Source organism: Macaca thibetana, chromosome 11, assembly GCF_024542745.1.
Source record: "Macaca thibetana thibetana isolate TM-01 chromosome 11, ASM2454274v1, whole genome shotgun sequence".
Lineage (NCBI taxonomy): Eukaryota > Metazoa > Chordata > Mammalia > Primates > Cercopithecidae > Macaca > Macaca thibetana.
The window spans coordinates 81,455,887-81,477,107 of NC_065588.1; the positions used below are offsets into that span (position 1 = coordinate 81,455,887).

A 21,221-nucleotide genomic window follows, 5' to 3' on the forward strand; every position below is an offset into this window, starting at 1 on the left:
CTATGCTTTAATGCAATTCAGTCTATTTCATTTTGAAATATTTATTTTAGAAGCATATGAAATTATCTATATGTGTTTCAATACTTTATACAAAAAGTACTACCCTCCTTACATGTTACTTTTCATTGTTGGTTTTAAAAAAAGCTTATATTAAGAATAAAACACTTCACGTGCCTTTAGTCCCAGCTTCTGGGAAGGCTGAGGTGAGATGAGAGGATCACTTGAGCCCAGCAGGTGGAGGCTTCGGTAAGCTGAGATTCAAATCATGCACTGCACTCCAGCCTGGGTGACTACAAAACACTGTATCAAAAAATAAATAAAATGAAGAAAGCCCTTAATACATCTTTATACTAAGATAGTTTCAAAAATATTATTAACAAGAAATGATGTTGTTGAATTAAATTTTAAAATACTTCTACTTATTACTTTGAATAATGCTTGGAAGGCACTTGACTTAGTTTACTGTAGTGGAACAAAATGTGTGTATTAGTCATTTGTGAAAATCTGCTTACTATTTTATTAATCTCTCTATTTTACCTTAAATAAATATGTCAAAATTGTAATGTTACTTCATTAGTTCATTACTCAGACATCCTTCTCCCTCCACCTCCATCCATGACCCCAGCATTCTCCCTATTTAATGTGTTCTCATAAATACATATTCAGTATCCAGGAAATAGTTTATTTACAAATAATTTTTACTGCTGAGGCAAGATGAGGGTTTACTATTACTTTTATTGTTTTTTAAAATGGACCAAAGTAGACATTCCCTTCTGTCATCTGGGAAAAAATATGAAGTTTTATGTTTCCAATGTATAAATAGTAAGTAGAAGGAGGATAAGTTTTTAAGACACTTTCTTAATGCATTTTAGGCCAATAGTTTATCATCTAAGAAACACTTGCTTCTATGCTTAGTAATATTTCTGTTGCTTGAAAGAGTTCTTGCACTTTCTTGAAGGACTACTGACTGATTTATAGAGAGTAGCTCGGCGTAGAATGAATCTGGCTAACATGTGGAAGTCAACTTCAGTTGGCATCTCTCTTAACTGTTAGTCTCTCGACTGAGATTTGCCTTCACAAGTGCCAACCATGAAGGTCTCTGAATTCCTGAGCCATGCTCTGTCTCTAGCTCCGTTACAGACTAGTGTCTGTAGACATGAGCATTAGTCTCTATTGTATCCTGCATGTCCTGTACTAAATCGCTAGCTTTTAATTTTATCCCTGCTTTTTAGTACTATTCTCTTGGTGGAATAAAGGTAAAATATATTCCCTTTATGGAGGTTCATTAACTCCTTTAAATTTGTTTTCCTAATCATAATTTTAAGATTAAAAACTAAAATTCAGTATTCTGTATTTAAAGAGCTTTTAAACGTAAAATGAACGTTTACAATCAATATTCACCATCATGTTGCATCATATTTGAAATTACAGACCGATTTCCTCAAATGGCCTAATGTTTGTTGACTCTTCTATTTATTTGGATGTATATTTTTCAAATATATAAAATTTTAGTTGGAAAAGTATTAATCTCAAAAAACATTCTATTTTTTTTTCTCTCTCTCTGTAACCTTACTTTTAAACACGAAAGCATCAAAATGGAGAATCATGTAGCTTCAACCTTTGCCTCAAGCCAGTACTGAGGAAGCCCTGGAATGCCTCACTCTGCTGCTTTCCAAACCCTTTCCCCACAGATACAGCCCTGTGCTCTTGATTAATCCTAACAGGATTTAAAGCAGAGGATCATAATTTTTTATTATTTTGTGTTTGTTTGTTTTATTTATTTATTTATTTATTTATTTATTTATTTATTTATTTTTGAGATGGAATTTGGGTCTTGTTGCCCAGGCTGGAGTGCAATGGCGCGATTTCGGCTCACCGCAACCCTCCACCTCCGGGGTTCAAGCGATTCCCCTGCCTCAGCCTCCCGACTAGCTGGGATTACAGGCATGCGCCACCACGCCCGGCCAATTTTGTATTTTTGATAGAGGATTTCGCCATGTTGTTCAGGCTGGTCTCAAACTCCTGACCTCAGGTGATCCGCCAGCATTGATCTCCCAAAGTGCTGGGATTACAGGCGTGAGCCACTGCTCCCGGCCATAATTCTTTAATAGTATTCATGATATGGCATCCTGGGGTCTTACTGAGTAAACATTCTTAATCCACAAACCATTCTTATGACTGTTTTTAACCTCTCAAAGTTTTTATAATATAAAAATAATAATTTCTTTCATTTTATAGCACCTGTGTACAAAGCAGTCTCACTGATCTTAGGACCGTTTACAACATAATCAGAAAGGCAGTCTTCACAATAATCCTGATGTGCACATATTATTTCTCTCACTTATAAAACTGATGCTCAGAAAGACTGTTACCTGCCCAGAGTCACAAAGGTCTATTTTATGTAGCCAGAGTAAAACTCATGAATATCTTGATATTCTAGATCCATTATACTTTCCATTTTACCAAGAACACCTTTTTCTGAAAAAGATCTTCATTCAATGGGACTATTTATAAGACAAATGTTAACATGTTTTATTTATTATAATATAGATAATTATAGAAATTTAAACTATGGAAATATAAACAAATATAAATAACTTAAAACTAAGAAGATTTATCTTTTTATAGTTGCAAAATACCAAGGATATTTGAATCTGTAGATAGAAGGAAACTATTATATCTATCTAATACTTTTAGTACCCTCTCTCTATTTAACCTAAACACATTTTATACCAATCTTGATTATATGGTATTACTTTGCAAACAAAAATAAGCTTAACAAAGATACTTCTGTTAAACTCCAAGATCGTAGACTTTTGAAATGCATGTTTTTGACTTAAATATATTTCTTACTTTAAAATATAATTTATTTGGTTCATATTAAGTGAAAATGTACATTTAATATCACTGTCTAGGTTGTTCAGTTAAGGGAATACCAATATCGCCAATCATAACAAATACAAGACCTTCTAAAAAAGAACGTATATCATTCCGAGACAATCCTGTACAACTCAGTGGTGGATGGGGAAGTGGCAAAAAGAAGGCGAACATTTTCAACTAATCCTTAAGGCTTCAGCATTCAAAACATGTGGCAAACTGTTTCATGAAGTCTGGATATCTAGTCATGTCACCAATTGGATACAAGGTTTTAGAGTACTATATTTAATTTGGTTTTTATACATATTTAACAAGTTTGTTTTCTAATAGAGTTATCTTTTTTCTCATCTGTAAAATGGAGTTTTGCATTTCTTCCTGTGTTCATGTGAAATGGCCTCCAGAAAATTCTTGAGATACTGTAATGAAATTTGCATATCCAGGTTTTTTAGTTTTAATTTTTATGACACATGTATTAAAGATAGCTTTTGTTACCAATAACAAATGTTAATGCTATACACATAAAAGAGAATGTAACTTTCTTACTGATGCTGTTTAATGTAGCAATAATGATTAATATATTAATAAACTTTGTTCTATTAGATTATTGTAATTGAGTATTTCAAAGATAAATTAATACATGGAATAAGTGAAAATGAACAGTGACAAAGGCCTTTATTTTTTTAATTTTAAATTACCTTAAATAGATTAGAGAGTAATGATAAAATGTATATTCAATTTAAATTAGAATAGAAATTTAAGTAATTATCATTTGGATGATTGGATATTTTATCTGTAATGTCAGATGTTTATTACCCTTATTTATAGAGGTAGACACTAATTTTGGTTCATTAACGTTATTATACTAATTCAAGAAATACTCTATCATTTTAATTTTTCATTAAGTTACCTTAAAATTGTCATTTAAAAGTACTTTTTCAAAGTTCAAATTACCATTTCGTAATATTCACCTATTTTCTAAAATTCCAGACCCATTTTATTAAAGTCTTACTATTGTGTGATTAATGTTCTACCATATCTCAGTAAATTTAATGTACAAAATGCCGTGTTTACACTTAGTTCTCTTAGATCTGTTACTCTCCTGAGTCTGGGACTTTTTTCATAAAGCTAAATTCATAGTTTTTCAGTTTCCATAGCTGTGTTGCTCAATAATAGCATCCAGTGAACTTTAGTGTCTTTTTGTTTTCCCTATATTTTATTAAAATATTTCATCTAAAGATGATTGAAGAGATGTAGAGATACATGTATTAATTTGTATTCCCCATCTACTTTTGGATCCCTATTGCATTGCAAACCTATCTTTTAACTTGACTGAGATAGAAAAGTTAATGAGACTTGAGCTGTCAATCAATAAAGAAGATGCAGATTCATATGTGTTGTCCTAGAATTTCCACTCCATGTGTAGTTGTTTTATGAACATTCTCTTGTTGTCATCCTTTTACTAACAACACCCACAAACCAACATAATGTAATAAAGGAAAATATTTTATCTTAGCTTGTTGCGAACCCTGAAGGAGACAAGCCACATTAAAGCTGATATTGATGTTGTTTTATGGATTATATACGGAAATCAATGAAGTGGAAAAGCTGGCATGAGAACTGAAATTCTTATGATTAAACTGTTTCATCCCCAAAATAACTTTAATCTATAGTTTCCTTATTCTGTAACCTGTGTAATTGTTTCATAATATTAACTTTCAGGATGATGAATGGTGCTGATGCTCCTAAATTTGCAGGTAATGATTGATATATGTGTCAATAAAATACTTTCCTAATTATGGTGTCAAATTGGAAATTTTTTTATACTGTTATTTATTGTGTTCAGCCTTGACATTATTATCTTTAAAAAATTATTTCAATGCTCAAACTTATCATTTTGTAGCACTACTTTATTTGTGTTGATGGAAATAGAAAAGTTAAACTGAAATTTTAAAAATTGGATAAAGCATGAAAGAAATCAAACCAAGAAATATTCTTTCTCCTGTCTCCTTGAGTCAACATTTTAATTAATAATTTGTTTTTAAGATTCGGGGAGGTAAAAATATGAGCTTGTCTCTTCACTTAGTTGGCACTGAATTTTGGACTGACCGTGATGGACTTAGGCAATGTTACTATTCAAACATGTGACCCACAATGACTTTTTTTTTTTTTTTTTAATACTTTAAGTTCTAGGGTACATGTGCATAACGTACAGGTTTGTTACATATGTATACTTGTGCCATGTTGCTGTGCTGCACCCATCAACTCGTCAGCACCCATCAACTCGTCGTTTACATCAGGTATAACTCCCAGTAAAATCCCTCCCCCCTCTCCCCCCCGCCATGATAGGCCCCGGTGTTGATGTTCCCCTTCCCGAGTCCAAGTGATCTCATTGTTCAGTTCCCACCTATGACGTATGTTTATTGCGGCACTATTCACAATAGCAAAGACTTGGAATCAACCCAAATGTCCATCAGTGACAGACTGGATTAAGAAAATGTGGCACATATACACCATGGAATACTATGCAGTCATAAAAAAGGATGAGTTTGTGTCCTTTGTAGGGACATGGATGCAGCTGGAAACCATCATTCTTAGCAAACTATCACAAGAACAGAAAACCAAACACCGCATGTTCTCACAATGACTTTTTGTCCTCTCCTGTGCTCTATATCCTACCCCCGACCCCTTCCACATTTAATTCTCACCTTTCTGTAAGTACCCCATCCCAGTGAGGTAACACTTATCGTCACTGCCTTCTAGCTAGTAATAATAGCAAAATGAATATCTAATCACAAAAAGCTTAGTAGAAGTTCTAGGTGGGGTTGTTTGGAGATTTCAGAATATTTTAATGAAAATCAACTACATTGGTTTATGGAGATAGCCCTGTCCCAAGGTCCAATCCACCAACAATGTATTTGTGTACATAGTATATATAAGAGATCTTATTAGGTGTTTTGGGAAGCATTCCAAATCATTACTAGATATGGCTCATAATTTCTCCTTTCTTCCATCTTTCCTTCCTTCCTTCCTTCCTTTCTTCCTTCTTTTTTTTTTTTTTTTTTTTTTTTTTTTTGATGGAACCTTGCTCTCTTGCCCAGGCTGGAGTGCAGTGGTGGAATCTCGGCTCACTGCAACCTCCGCCTCTCGGGTTCAAGCGATACTTGTGCCTCAGCCTCCCTAGTAGCTGGGATTACAGGTGCCCACCACCACAGCTGGCTAATATTTTGTATTTTCAGTAGAGACACGGTTTCCCCATGTTGGCCAGGCTGGTCTCGAACTCCTGGCCTCAAGTGGTCCACCCGCCTTGGCCTCCCAAATTGCTGGAATTACAGGCGTGAGCCACCCCGACCAGCCTGGCTTATAATTTCTTATTGTGTTCATAAGTTAGTTGGAGGGATAGCACTCCTATTAAAAAAAGAAGAAGAAGAAAAAAGAATAATATAACAAAAGGCAAAGCATTATTATGAGCACTGCTGCACCTTAGATGCAAAAGAGAGAATACACCAACATTCTTGGACATTAGGTTGAGTTTTTCTTTCTTGGGGAAAACAAGGGACAGCACATTTCAACTAGAAAGAATATCTTGTAAGGCATAGTAGGTATTAAAAGGTTTCTGAAATTTGAATTTCAAATGAACAATAAATAGCAGCTTTTAAGAAATCTTTGTCTACTTTTAAATCCTTGCAACAGTAATATAATAAGCTTTAGTTCTTGTATTTCCTGAGCGTACTGTTTAGCTATTTAATTAGTCATTTCCATGATTTTTCTCCTTATTAGTAATTTTCTCATTTTTTTCTCATGTTTCTCCAAATCTGTGTAATATTGATATGAAGTTTAGAAAAATAACGTTAAACATTTATGATATATTTTGATTATATTTTACTCTAGTATGCTATAATAAAAGCAGCTGTAATAAATTTTATAAGAGAGAAATATAGTGATGTCCTTAAAGTAGTATTCATTATTATTTATTGTGTAGCTAATTATTCATCATCTGGATGTATGGCTTTTATGACTGCACGGAGACTAAAGTGAGTTATAATTAATATATTTTAATTTAGAGGAAGAAGACCCCTAAGGAGTCTACGGGATTGCAGTTGTCAAATCTAATTTCTAAGTAGTCACTAATATGAGATGTAATTCTATTGTTCTTTTCAGTATACAATGAAATCTGTTATCTGCCATGATATTTTTGCTTACCTAGATGGAGTTGTTTTTGCTCTAATTATTGTGAAATTCAGAGAAAGGCCCTTAGTGAGCACTGAAAGAACTGTAATCTAGGTCTATGCTGTGCAACACATTAGCCACTAGACAATTGTGATTAGGATGTACTTAAAATATGGCTAATCTCAGCTGAGATAAAGTCTAAGTGTAAAATTCATATCAGATTTCAGAGATTTCATATAAAAATATAGAATTGCCCAATAATGTTATATTAATTAAAATAATAGTATCTTGTTTCTTTTAATTTTTTCAATGTAAGTATTAAAAAATTTAAATTATATGTACAGTTAACATATTTCTGTTGGACGACACTAACCTTGAAGCTGTTGTGTAAAATAATATAGAAAGGGTGTTTTATGCAGAAAATAATTGGTAAGATATTAGGAGACTCAGAGGTGACACAAAACAGGGCACACAAATCCTAGTTTATAAAACAAGAGACCTTAGATTCTGCTAAACATAGTGAATATTATGAAATAAAAAGTGGAAATAACCCTCGATTGTGGTTCTAGACTTTAAAGTGGCATAATTGAATTTAACCCTTCATTTCCTGTACTTATTTTTTTTTAATCAAAGACCATCTTACAAACTCAGGATAAAGTCTTGTATGTTATTTGGATACTTGTTGTAAGAAATAGGATTAGCACCTGACTTGTAATCTATTTCATATCAGGTTTTACATAGATATAATTATTAATTATTCAAATAGCACAGTTTGTACTGTGATATGGATGGATTCTTGTAATGAGAGCCATATTATATTTGACATCCTGTTGGATCATAAATCCAGTTTTAATCTAAAAGACACAAAATATAAGAGCCAATAGCAGTCGCATAAGTGGATATATTTGAATGACAAAAACAAGTATAATGCATTTATAACTTCCAAGAATCATATGATTATGCTTTATGTGGCACTTCCTGACAACCACTCACACTTCCTTTTCAAATATGCAGATCATTTACATTACTGGGAAACAGAATTTTACCCAAACCAAAAGTTAAACTGAAATGCTTCATGTGACTTCTCTGTAACTCACCTCTCTGTCAGCACTTCAGGGCAAGGGAGCAAGTAAGTTTCAAGAGCCCTCTCTAGTGGATCTGGAATAGCCACCGGTAGGAAAGGATCAGAAGGTTTCCTTAGATTTCAATACAGAAGAATGCATAAGGAAGCATGGAAGAGTGTCACAACTGCTGAAGTCTGCTGTAGCAATGGGAGGTTAGAGTGAGAACTTACTTGACTTGCTAGTCGTCTTTGCTGTAAGGCAACAGCAAGCCAAGGTGCTACAGGAAGATTCTTTCAAGCTCTTGAGAAAAGTGAACCAGTTCAATTAAAAATGCAACAGGAAAAGTTCTCCTTACATTTCATGGTTATATTTGCCATTAGTGACGAATATAATCTGCATAACATTCCTACATTTTAGGAGATGTTGTTATAACCACATTTATATTGCAAGAGCAGAGGTGAGAAAGCACTTCAAATTCATAATTTCCTTATGGAGGCCTGAATGCAGCTGCCAGTGATAACCAGATGAGTAAATATAAAACTATTTTTTAAAACAAATATGTCTGAAATGTAGTTTTCTCCCACAAATGCTATAATAGAAACTTTAAAACTATTTTTATGATCCCCAAGGGATTGATCTAGCTCAGCATTGTACAATATAAGTATAATGTGAGCCACATAGGTAATTTTACATTTTTAAGTCACATTAGAAATGTAAAAATAAATTGGTAAAATTAATTTAGTACTGTATTTTATTTGATCTAATATATCCAACAGATACCTTTTATTTAATGGAATTAGAGGACATTATCTTATAGGAGAAAATTTTAACTATATTAGCCCCTAAAATTACATGTCTTAATGAAAACAAAAATGCATAAAAATAAAGTAATTTTAGATTAACATATATAAGTATGTAGCTATTAGTAAATGTTAATACATATTACAAATCAAATGATAAATGCTAAATTAATACTTTAAACTTTCATATGGATGTGAGGTTTTCTCTCAAAGTTATTGGATTCAAGAGTTCTCTACCAACGTTCATGTATCAGTAGAAAATTACAAGGAGACTTGGTAAGGGTGAATCTCTCTCCCATCTTTCTCCACGTTATTCAGATTTGATCCAACAATGGATTTTCTATTAACTTCGAAATAAAACCAGTGCTTGGAATAACTCAGTGTGATACATAGACAAAGTAAGAAATCAGCACAACAATTTTGTTCTGCTAAGTACATATTTTGGTGTGAGACATAGGGAAGAAAGTAAAAGGAACTTTTTTTTTTTTTTTTTTGTAATCTGATTATGTTGTGTTCTAATCCTTGCTCTGATAGGCATCTTGAACAAGTGACAAACTTTCTGAGCCCGTTTCCTTACCATTAAGTTCAGACTGATGTATAACTCATAGGGTCAAGTGACAAAGTATAATGAGAAGCCCCTGGCCTAGTATCTTGATTTTCATAAACATTCAGCAAATACCAACTTGACACAGTAAACCTTTCCAGAACAATATTCCAAAATTAAACCAAAAATACTCTAGCAGATTAAAATTGGAACAATTCGACATACCATATTTAGGAAATATTTCCATGAAATGATGGGAAATTAAAAAAAAAAAACCACTTTGAGAACTGATTCCTCTAGATTTGTCTTGAAATGGAAGTAGAACTCAATGTTTTAAATACATCAGTCTTAAGCCTCTTCCATTTTAAGTAAGTAGAATCTTTGGAAATGTAAAAGGTATAAATTTCTAATAGCATGTTAACTTGTTTTTTCACATGGGCAAGTAGAAGACACATTTCTAGAAAACAGGTAGGAATGTCAACACCAGTACTCTTTAAGCAATGCACTATACTCCAAAATACATCCAGAAAATGTTTCTACTACCAGGGTCCAAAGGTGGATGCCAGATAATTGATTAGACTGACTTGTATTCTCTGTAAAATAAATTGGTAAAGTAATTTAATAATATTATTTTATTTAATATATTCAACATATACCTTTTATTAAATAGAATTATAAGGACATTGTCCTACAGGATAAAATTTTAGCTGTATTAGCCCCTAAAATTATATGTCCTAAAGAAAACTAAAATACATAAAATAAGGTGGTTTTAGATTATTAACATCTGTAAGTATGTAGCTACTTTTTCATCCCTTTCCCTTTAAGGGAAATATTGGCTAGTTGTCTTTTTAGGGAGACAAAGAGAAAGATATCCACCACTGTGTTTTGTTTCGTTCTTAATCTTATTCAGTGTTTAAACTGTGCAATTGTATCTTCTATTGAGAATAAAAACCTTTTTTGTTTTATTACCTTCATAAACTATTTTTAAAATATTGACCTAGATCCAATAAACAACACTAAAAGGAACTTATAGTTTAGTATCCTAAAGGAGATTTTAAAAATGTTTGGAGATAGGAAGGATTGGTTTCAAATAATAATGGACAGGGAGCAGGTGTTTCCAGATTCTATTTAACTGATCTTGAAGGATGAATTAACGAAAGCATTTTAAGTGAAGAACACAGACTAAATAAATACCTAGAGACAGATCACAATAATATATCTAGGGAATAGAGAGTAGAACAAACCAAGGACTGGATTATTAGCTAGAACTGAGATAGCTTGGTGAGAGAGACCAGAAGTTAGTGGGAAATGTGAGTGGGAAACAGGATTGGATCAACTACCCTGATACCTGTCCAATCTATAGGCTTCAGGTTATTTGTATAATCTCCAGGTGGAAAACTGCTATGTGATGGTTTTCAAAATAGGAAGGCAATAGTATTCTCAGATAATGTTAATTCCAACAATTTTTTGGTATATTTTGAAATAAAATTAGACATGGTTAGGGGAAATAGTAATTTAATTCAAATATGAAGAGATAACAATCAAGTTACCTACACTGAAGTCTGTACTTATTGGGTATATCAATTTATTAGTATTATTAAGTGGAAGAAAACTTCATCTACAGAGGTATTGGCCTTTCATTCTGTTGATAGTTGATTTTACATGTGCTGATGCCTCTTAAATCTGAGTGAAGCTGCTTCCAAGTGTAGACATTGGTAGAACCATTTGTAAATACTTTCCTCACAAGGATATTGATATAGATAGTGATTTCCTGAACAAGCTAACCTACTCAAGGGATTGAGTTCCTTGAGGGCTTCATGAGCACTATGATGAGTCCTCTAAGTCTAGTATTGGCTGGAAAAAGCTAGAATTTCTAAGATTATTTATCTGGAATACATTAGAACCAAAGAATTGGATTGCCTTTCTATCTTAGACAGCTCGGGCTCCTGTTACACAGTACCATAGACTTGGTGACTTAAATAACAACTATTTATTTTTCACAGTTCTGGAGGCTGGAATTCTGAGATCAGGGTGTCAGTATTCGGGGGTTCTTGATTAGGGCCTTCCTCTTGGTTAAAGAAAGCCATCTTCTTACTGTATCTTCACGTATCTGGGAGAAAGATCTGGTATCTCTTCATCCCCTTTCAAGTGGGCTAATCCCATCATGAGGACCCCACCTTCATGACTAAATCTAACATTACCTTCTAAAGGCCCCATCTCCAAGTACCATCACGTGGAGGATTAGAGTTTCAACATAATGAATTTTGGAGGAACACATCCACTCATAGCAGCATCTTAGAGACCATATAGTTTAATTGATAAGAATTGTATTTCTAATAAACTTTTAAAAACACATTAAAAATACATAGTCTTATAACTGGAATATTTTAACAGAGAAACTGAGACTTTAAAAGGTAACTGTCCTTGTTTTAGGTTATACAGATGATTAATGGCAGAGTTAAGAGTAGGACCCCCATCTCCTGAGTCACAAAAATCATGGAAAATTTATGTTAGAGGCAATACCTATGTTTATAACCTAACCGAATAATAGTTTGGGGTAAACACACTTACCTTAATGCAGTACACACACCTCAGGACTTAGCAACTTCATAGAGATTTCTTTCTCATGTGTGATCCATTTTCTTTCCATCTTCTAACAATCATAATTATATGCTTCATATTCTTAATGTAAATAGTTGAATCTGTTTCTGCTTTTTAAGTCACTTTTCCTTACATAGCACCATTTGTTAATTATTTTTTCTAGGTCCATAATCCTTAGTAAATGATTTCACAATGTGAATTTTAAAATATATAACAGCAGCAAACACATAATGCTTATTTTATGACCAGGCACTGTTCTAAATGCTTTAGATACATTAACTTTCTTTATATTAACTCCTACCCTTGGAAATAAACAGCCTTCATTTGATAGAAGATTACACTGAATCAGAATCTCAGTATCCCACAGCCAGTGAGTGGTAGAGCTGGACGTAACCCCAGTGAGTCTGAATCTAGTCTCTACATTATTACATTTTTGGTGTTATAGATGAAATAGATATGCATAAATACACATTATGATACAAGTGTGTAACCAGTTAGCCAAACTTGCTCATCTGTATGATGAAAACATAGGCTAGAGTGATACAATAGTTACTCGACAGAAGACACTCCTTTTCTAAGTTTAGTCTTTAATTTCAGCTTAAGGCAAAATATAAGAAGTTATTTTCTTCTCCTTAGAGAAAATTAATCCGGATTTTAAAAAGTAGTACTATAACGTATTTGTGAACAAACTTCAGAATATAAACTATTGTGAGCATTAAAGATGTCACTTGAAGTTTTGATTTGAAAGAGACTTGCATGACAGGTTTCACCCTGTAACATACCTTGTTCAGTGCAACTGAATGTGCAATTTTGAGAATCAGCCACTTTAGTTACAGGGAATTTTCATTGTTAGAAAGTTAGTCTTTTACATGAAAAAAAAAATTCTAACTCAAGTCAATCAACTTAGTTCCACCACTGGGGCAAAACTGAATGAATTTAATCACTCTTTCTAATGTCGTAGCTAAAATTCACTAACTCTTACAACCATTCTTTAATATGATATGGTTTACAAATCCTTTTTGCATCAGCCACAGTACACAAAATAGCTTCATATTATTATTCTTTCTCTATAAAAATAGTTTCCAGAGCTCTTTTTAATTCTCTAGATTTCTTCATATTTCAATGTATTTTGAAGATCTGGTCTTCCTTGATGTGTGACTGTTTCATTTCTATTAATGTAATATAAGCTAATTTTTTTTAGCTTCCTTAGCAACTAAGTCATGCTGTAGACTCAAAAGTACCCTCAGAGCTTTATTGTTGGAACCCCATAAGCTTTGTTTCTCTTCTCTATATTTTTTAACTTTAATTTGCAATTTTGAGTTTGCGTCCATTAATTTAATCCTATCATTCTACCTTTGCCCAAAATATCTGCATCCCAATTGTTGTGTATTCTAAAGATTTAGCTGGCCATCCTAAGAATCCATAAATTGTAAAACATAGTAAGTATAAAATATCTATATTTAAGTTTTTGGTGAAAATATTGAAAAAAGTTACACCTTTAATGGATGATACCTGAATAAATTTTTTTTTAAGTGATTTACGGGATTCCATGGTGTTCACCTCTAGAACTAGTTGCATGATGTACCCTAGAGACACTTTTATATCCTATACGATTTGCCTCAACTGTGATCCAGTAGTTAGAGATGCCCAAAGAAGCTAATATATCTTAAATGAAACAGTACATATAGATCTAACTTTATTTCATAAAAGCAAAAATTAGTAAAAGTTCTTTAATTTATTTTGCCAAGATTTATATTTCTTTTTAAATTTTAAGCCGAATATTCAAAGTTTTATTAACCTAAGAAAGAATGCAAGATTGAAGGGCATTTCTACTGGAAACAGATAAATCGGGTATTTAGATTTTGCTTAATTCAACTGAATTCAATTATTAAGCAATTCCTAATGTGGCAAAAGAGTGGCTGTATACCTCTCCCCAAAAGTAGCATATATGAATCAAATACAGTGTAAAATAAAACATTTCAAGAACATTAATCAGAAGTGAACCCCAAACAAGTCCTTTTTAAAATTAAAGTGTTTTTTAAATACTTATTTTATAGTAATTTTAATACTGCAAAAAGTGTTTGAAATCTCATAAAGAAGTGGAAATAAATGTATTCTTTAAAGACCTTTTTTTTATTTTTGGTATCTTAAAAATACTTATTTAGTAGAATGGCAGTAAACATTTTAATTGCTTATTATATTTGAACTGTATTAATAAATTGTGAGTTCATGAATCTTTGTGAACTGAGAGAGCAAATATGAAGGTAAGAAAGTGTTTAATTTTTTTAGGATTGTATAACAAGGGTCCATTTGGGGGCATCTGATGTTGGAAACTGAAAGATGATGTAATCCCATGAGGTCTCTTGAGACTTTTCAACAGAGGTCTTCGGATGCCCAGGGCGCCACCCTGCTATAGGTAATGCGTCAACTTGGTTTAATAAAAAGGTCATTAAAAAATCCAGTAAGGGTTAAGAAATTTTTACTGTGGAACAAGATCTTAAGAAGAGACATTACCGTGACCTGACATTGAAAATATTGGCAGTCAGGCTGAAACCTGGCATTTTTTTTTTTTTTTTTCCATCGGGAGAGTCGATCATTACTTGTTGAGGACAGGTAGTTAAGAGTGAGGTATGAGTTACTTTCGGGCGCTCTCCCCTCGCCCGTTTGTCCCCCCACGTTTGTGTGCAGGCGTGATCTTTGTACTGTCAGAGAGTTGCGTGTCTCTTGACTAAACTCCTCTAAATCTGCCGCATTTTGTGATATGGATTAATTCTGATTGCCAACATGTGAAACAAAAAGGGCACTGTCCTTACCAAGGGACGGCTAGATGATCCATTTGCCAACATCAATATTTGGATGGAAAGCTTAAAATATGCTGTTTTTCCAAGAGTTAAACTTTAAAGGAGGAAAAGCACCACTGATGAAATATTAGCATCAAATCGGTTAACCACTAACTCCTTTCCATTTTCGTCGTCGAGGCTCTTTTAAGTTTGCATAAGAAACGAAACTTCATTCTCTTTGCTCAGAATAGAGACTCCTCCACCTATGCCCGTTTAACCACAGAGTCGTTCCTGATTGTAATGGACTTCTCCCACTGCGTTGAAGTGGAGACCCGGCCCTCATTCCAAACGTCCCGCACTGCAGTCGCTCATGGCTCCCTCCAGGCCGGGAGCCAGGAGGGTGGTCCTTCACCGAGGTGCGCAGCAAGTGGCGGTCCATCCATGCAATGGGGCGCACCAATCTGCCTCCAAAAATTTGCTGCGCACACAACCTTTCCACAGTTCCTGATCAGAAAGGGCTAACGAGATGTCTGTCTACAGCTGTCGCTGGGCGAGGGCGCAGGCTTTGGGAAGTGGTTCAGCGCGAGCAAGGACACCGCTTGCAGCCCTCGGTCCTGCACCCCTAGGAGGGGCGTCCCACAAGCTCGGCTTCCCTTCTGCGAGCCACAGAGAGCTTTTTGTTCCGAAATTCTCATTACGACAGATAGCATGTTAAAACTCATCAAAATTCACATCAGGAATCTGTGTTGCTGGGGATAGGCAAGATAGGTTGGGAGGAAAAAAGGAGTGAATATTAATCTTCACCTTTCTCTAAAGTTCTTTGATGATTTTCGAAATAAAGGAGCTGGCGCTCTCTCCTCCCTCTTTTTTTTTTCTCTGAATAATCCTTGATGTAATAAATGTGTTTGTGTTTTTCCTCTTTCTGTTGAACTTATAAAACACCATGACAAAGAGGATAAGCTAGATTTCGAGACGTTTTCACGCCCACAATGAGATTCATTCTAAGCTCACCACCTTGGGATCTAAACCCGGGCCTCTTGTCCTGAGATAAAAGATATCAGTGGGCATGGAAGTGGCACAGTAGGTGGGGAACTTATGGGAGGCCAATCTACTTCGAAGACTCCTTGTACTCGCTTCGATTTTGTATATTGGCTATACTCTGAGGGTCTGGTTTGATTAATGACCACGAACTTCACATTTACGTTGTATAATTCCAGTCCAAAGGAGAAATATCCATCATTTTGTCTCAGCTATCTTTACTGAGATTTTTCTTTAAGGAAGTCTTTACCTGAAATGGGAAATCTCAAGGAGTGAAAATGCACGCACATCTTTTTGAAAATAAGCAACCCTGTCTTTCAGACATATCTAGTAACTCAGCAGGAAAAAAAAAAAGATGTATTTAAATATATCGAATAGAAGTTTAACAGTTCACTTATCAAACAAAATAGTGGAAAAACGTTTTAGAGACGTGATTAATAGTTTGCTGGTGAAATACCAGTCTATGAATTGAATACAGTTCAACTTATGTACCTCTATATGTGTCATAGAAGAAGTCTAACGTTAACGGTCTTTATTATATTCAGAACTTCCTGAAAAAATGACGACAGCCATAGAAAGAAATAGAGGTGACTAGTTTATTACAGATGATTTATTTTAAAGTTTGGATTAAAATACATTTTTTATAGTAAAAGCAAACAATGTCTATAGTAATGGGTACACATACGCTAGATAAATCAAGATATTTGCACCAAGGGCAAAGAGTCATACTGTATTTTTACATTTAAATTGGATCCTTTAGGAGAACAGAAGTTTACTTCTCTCTCTTTTAAGAAAAGGCAACTGTGTGAAAAACTATTATTGAAACACATTGATATTCAGAAACAAGCATCACTTTTTGAAAAGCCGAAAGTTTATGAAACACCAAAATCTTTAATACTATTATTACAATCAGTGTAAAAATTTAATTCATTATACTGGACAGCTTTGCAGCAGCATACTTTAAAGACTTATAAGATCGATTAACATCTAATTGTTTTTTTAAAGGCAGAAACTTCAAAAATGTCACAAAGTTACACTTTAGTCTATAGGTGTGTTTTCTGGTGGTGGATTGGGCATATATTTTAAAGAAAAGCCTACATATTTATTTGTGTGTGCATATATTTTTATTTTGATGAAAACCCCTTGAGCTGCTTTGCTGCAAAATATATTTCAGTATCTGTTATGTCTGCAGAGCTGTGGGAAGGCTGAAGATGAAGGCAGGGAAGGAAAACAGCAGCAGAGCACACACAAACAGGAGGCCACCTGGCATCTTGCCATGCTACATGACATTCAATTATTTTAGTACTTTTTCATGAAAGTTTCTCTCCACCAGCTCCTCCCCTCTTCAGACCATTGCTCTTCTACATTTGGCATAGTTCGCCTGATTCAGCACACATTTTTTTTCTTGCTCTACTTATAAGCCTCAAACTCTCACTGAAAAAATGAAATCCTGTCTTGACATTCCCACTATTCGTATGTAAGTGTGACATTTCCCTCAGTAAGTTGAAATCGGAAGAAACTAGAGTGGTCTATACATTTATTCTACAGCTGCTTTAATGCTGCATATGTAAATATTTTTTTCATTTCCCAAAACATATTCACAAAGGGAAGATGGGCATTAAAAGCAGCTTTTAGTCTATGAGGTTTCTTTTTTCTTTTTTAGTAAAATGAGTCAAGATGCCTTAATCTGCGAATCATTTATCTGAATTTTACTTTCTAATAAAGCACTACTTTGGGGGTGGCAGAGTGTCAAATAGTCATTTCAATGGACTTTCTAATAATTTTAACTTCTTCAATTATTCTAATTCTAGGCTCTAAATGGGAACTAAAAAAAAGAAAGAAAGAAAAAAAAAAAGAAACTTGAAACAAATCCCAAATCACTGTTTGGGAAAGCCACCACCTAACAACAACAACAACTGGTTGCAGGAATAGTATTAGATGTCACTTCAAATGGTAGCATCCGTCATCTTTATCTGCACAAAATAGCTTTCTCCCCCTCTGTTAGGATCCCATGGTGCCAGAGGAATGATCTAGCTTGCTCCAACACAGCTCAGTTACTAGAGGAGAAAGTTTTTCAGAGAGGCTGAGACTTGAATCTGTAATAGTCTTATTAACCCTCATTATTCCTCCTGATTCCCGCCCCATGCCTCACCCACAGGCACTGCCCCTCATCCCCATCAAGAAGATGTGAAGAAGCATCACTAAGCCGTGAAGATATGAAAGTGCTGAAATTCTAGGATGTCCTAAATTTTCTTAGGTTTTCAAAGAAATCAATTACTCCCCACCTCTGTTGCTCTCCTACTGCCTCTCTCACCCCATCACTTCCTGCAAGTGTTGGTGCCCATCCGGAAAGTTCAGATTTGAAGGAAGCAAATCAGAAAAGGATGCACAGCAGCTTATTCTAGTTAGATATCTTGACTGACATAAAAGAAGGAAAGCTGAATCCTGGGTTTATATCCTGAATATGGAAAAAAGATGAACAATACTCTAAAAGGCAAAATAGGTGGGCAAAGAAGAAAACTGATGCCTGGGATTGATGGGCTGAGGCCCCAGGAGATAAATCCCCACCTAGAACCTGACCTAATAAACTGGATCACACCTGCCTCAGAACACACTTGTCCCTGGGGCCAAGCTGACTCGTTGGAATTGAGGAGGACTTTTAAAAGCTGTCAAAGTAGGAGCCAAGCTGGATCTGGAAGGCTGAAAGCATTTATCAAAGTACTATGGTCAGTTTCCAAGAAGGTTATCCTCAAAGCATTGGTGGAAAAAGCCCAGGTAGATCTCAGGGAAAGTGAGATCATCTCCAATCTAATTTCTTCTCCCTTCCTGTGACTTTTAGAAATTATTGAATTAGTATTGTTTTAATTAGTATTATTTTCAATGTATTATTAATGCCCCTATCTCTAGAGCTGTGTCAGAACCATAAACTCCATCTCAACCTCTCGAAATTCATGTAATGCAGCTGTTGGCAACCAAATACCCAGCTTCTTGCCCAAAACTGCAGATTAAACATTCGTTATGGGAGTTTGCCATTAGCTGTTCCCTCTGTTATGGGCACATGCGGTTACATGTCACAAAACGCACCGGATTCTGTGTAGTATATTTGCATTTCCAGGAATCTCCAGGGATATTATGTGGGTTTGGTGACACCTTACACCCCATGCCTCCAACCGCTACCATCAAAAGTGAGTTTTGGTAATGGGGTAGAAACAGGTTTACTAGACAGCTCTTGTCCTCGGCTACGCCGCATTTTCTCTATGAGTTGGACCTTTATTAGCATACAAGTATCCTAGAACTTGTATTACATGTCTTTAATTTAAAAGACACCTGATGTTTTTCCGGAAATTTAGTGTTTTTAAGACATATTTATAAACAAGCTGACATAGCTCTACAAGATAACTTGGTTGATAACTAGTTTGTATATTTCCTCAAGTCAGCAATAGCTGTTGTTCTTGCTGCTGTGAATTTTTGTAAAACATATTAAACGACCATTTTCTTATCTTTCCCCGTGTTTATTAGAGAAAGGCAGACTTTCAGGATACCTGAAGATAAGAAGATACCGAAGGGGATAGGAAGGAATAGAAAATGGCCAACCCAAGAGGAGTGAGTGAGTAAGTCAACATTCAACGTTTCCACGAGGCTGCCCGGGAGCCCGGTAGAAAGTGTCCAAAGAACGCAGAGCTGAGCCTCCTGCTCAAGCAAGGTCGGGATGCTACAGAACACTTTAAGAAGAGCGTTTCAATGGCTTCTTCCGACACCTCACCCTCTCTCCTTGGGCCTGACCTCAGAATGCCAGGTTGTCTGGTTTGGAGTTCCTATGCTCCTACGCCCCGATGTAGCAGCGTGGCTTCCTGCTGAAGCTCAGTCCCTAGTGCTTTTCTTTGAACTTGCTCCCCTGAAATTTAACAAACTGCAGTTGGTGCTGGCAGCAATGCTCCTAAGAGAATAATAATAATACAGCAGAAGCTAGTTAGTCCCAGCAGTAGAGTCCACTTGCCTGAATCTGAGTGCACACTCAAGGCCACACTGAGCGCTGCGCCATGTGAACTAAGCTTGTGCCCCTCCTCGGGAGAACAGTCTGGGTTGAACCCTGGCCGGGCGACCAAGGTTGCTGCTGCCAGCTGATCTGCTCAGGTTCCTCTGGTCGGATCTGGGTGCTTAGGGCCGACCCTGCCTTTGGCGCAATGCTAAGGAGCAGCTCTAGGGTGCACAGCGCTCCCTGACTGTTGCTCTCTGGCTGAGGCCTGGTCAGGTCTCGAAGTTCTTACCAGAGAGGTGAGGGTCTGCCAACATCCCCGAAGAAGGTGGAGACTCTCAAACCCATCAGCATGCCCACCACAGCTGGGCTTGGCCTCACCATCCTCAGAGTCGGGACTGCTCGGCCTGCCCGAGGCCTCACCATAATTGACCCGCTTGTCTGGGGAAACGCGACGGCCGCTGTGAGTGCCAGTGTTGACAAAGGCTGTGTCAGGACACACAAGCGGAGGCCTTCCTGGACCACAACATGTCCGGCTTATTTTCACCAAATTTGCTAGTTTAGGGTGCCTGATGAAAATGTGTTTTTGTGCCCAGGGCACCGAACGCATTTCCCCCAGGCGCCGCTGGCGCCTAGGAAGCCAAGAGTCATGCCAACAGTCACACAGAAGGGCTTTCAACCTAGCAGTGCTCTCCTGCCTGCCCTACCATCCCCTCTGGCGGAAATGGAGGCCTTGGACCTGTCCGCGCCCAGGGCACCGCACAGCGAGTGCCCCCAGCTCCGCGCGCTCAACACTCACTCCCAGAGCGCTGTTCGGAGTAACTTCACAGCGACTCTTTAAAAGTAAAAGTAATTTCTGTAAAAATATGCAGACATTCCTATTCTTCATAAACCCCTATTTGTAACAATCTTCCCTTTGGCATTAGAGAAAAGCTCTTCAAAGACACTTATCCTAACGGGTTTTCTTAAAATAATTTGGGTCTAATGATAAAATCGTGGACCTAAAGGAAGGGTGGGAAGAGGGTAGGGAATTGGTTGGCATTAGTATAATGGCTTCATTGCCTCTTGCTCGGCTTCTCTCTCCCACCCATCGCCACCGTGTCCACACGCCGCCGCATCCCAAAGAAAAAGAGAAGGCCACGGCCTCGTAAAGCGCCCAGCTGGCCCGGGACGCGAGCTCCTCCCGCTTAGAAGCCTAAGCGACCCTTCTACTACTGCCGCTGCGATTAATAGCTGACAATGCATCTGGTTTCTTGGGCTTCGGATTAATGTGAATCTTCCACGTAAACGATTTACGGAAGAAATGAAAGCCTTTTAGAGCAATACTTCCTTTCAAGTTCTTAAGACGCCTCTAAATCTTTCTGGTAGTGAGTG

At 36.0% G+C, this 21,221-nt stretch overlaps 1 protein-coding gene across 2 annotated transcripts in view; it reads left to right on the forward strand.

The window, feature by feature from the left end:
* The window catches only part of LRRIQ1 (leucine rich repeats and IQ motif containing 1), a 225,631-nt gene extending 222,327 nt beyond the window's left edge, over positions 1–3,304 (forward strand). Inside the window, exon 26 of one of the 2 annotated variants that reach the window (XM_050746645.1) lies at positions 2,916–3,304. In XM_050746645.1, the coding sequence (XP_050602602.1) occupies positions 2,916–3,061 (146 nt within the window). In that variant the 3' untranslated portion in view covers positions 3,062–3,304. The remainder of the gene's footprint in view (positions 1–2,915) is intronic. The other variant, XM_050746644.1, reaches the window with a different exon arrangement.
* The last annotated feature ends 17,917 nt before the right edge of the window (positions 3,305–21,221 follow it).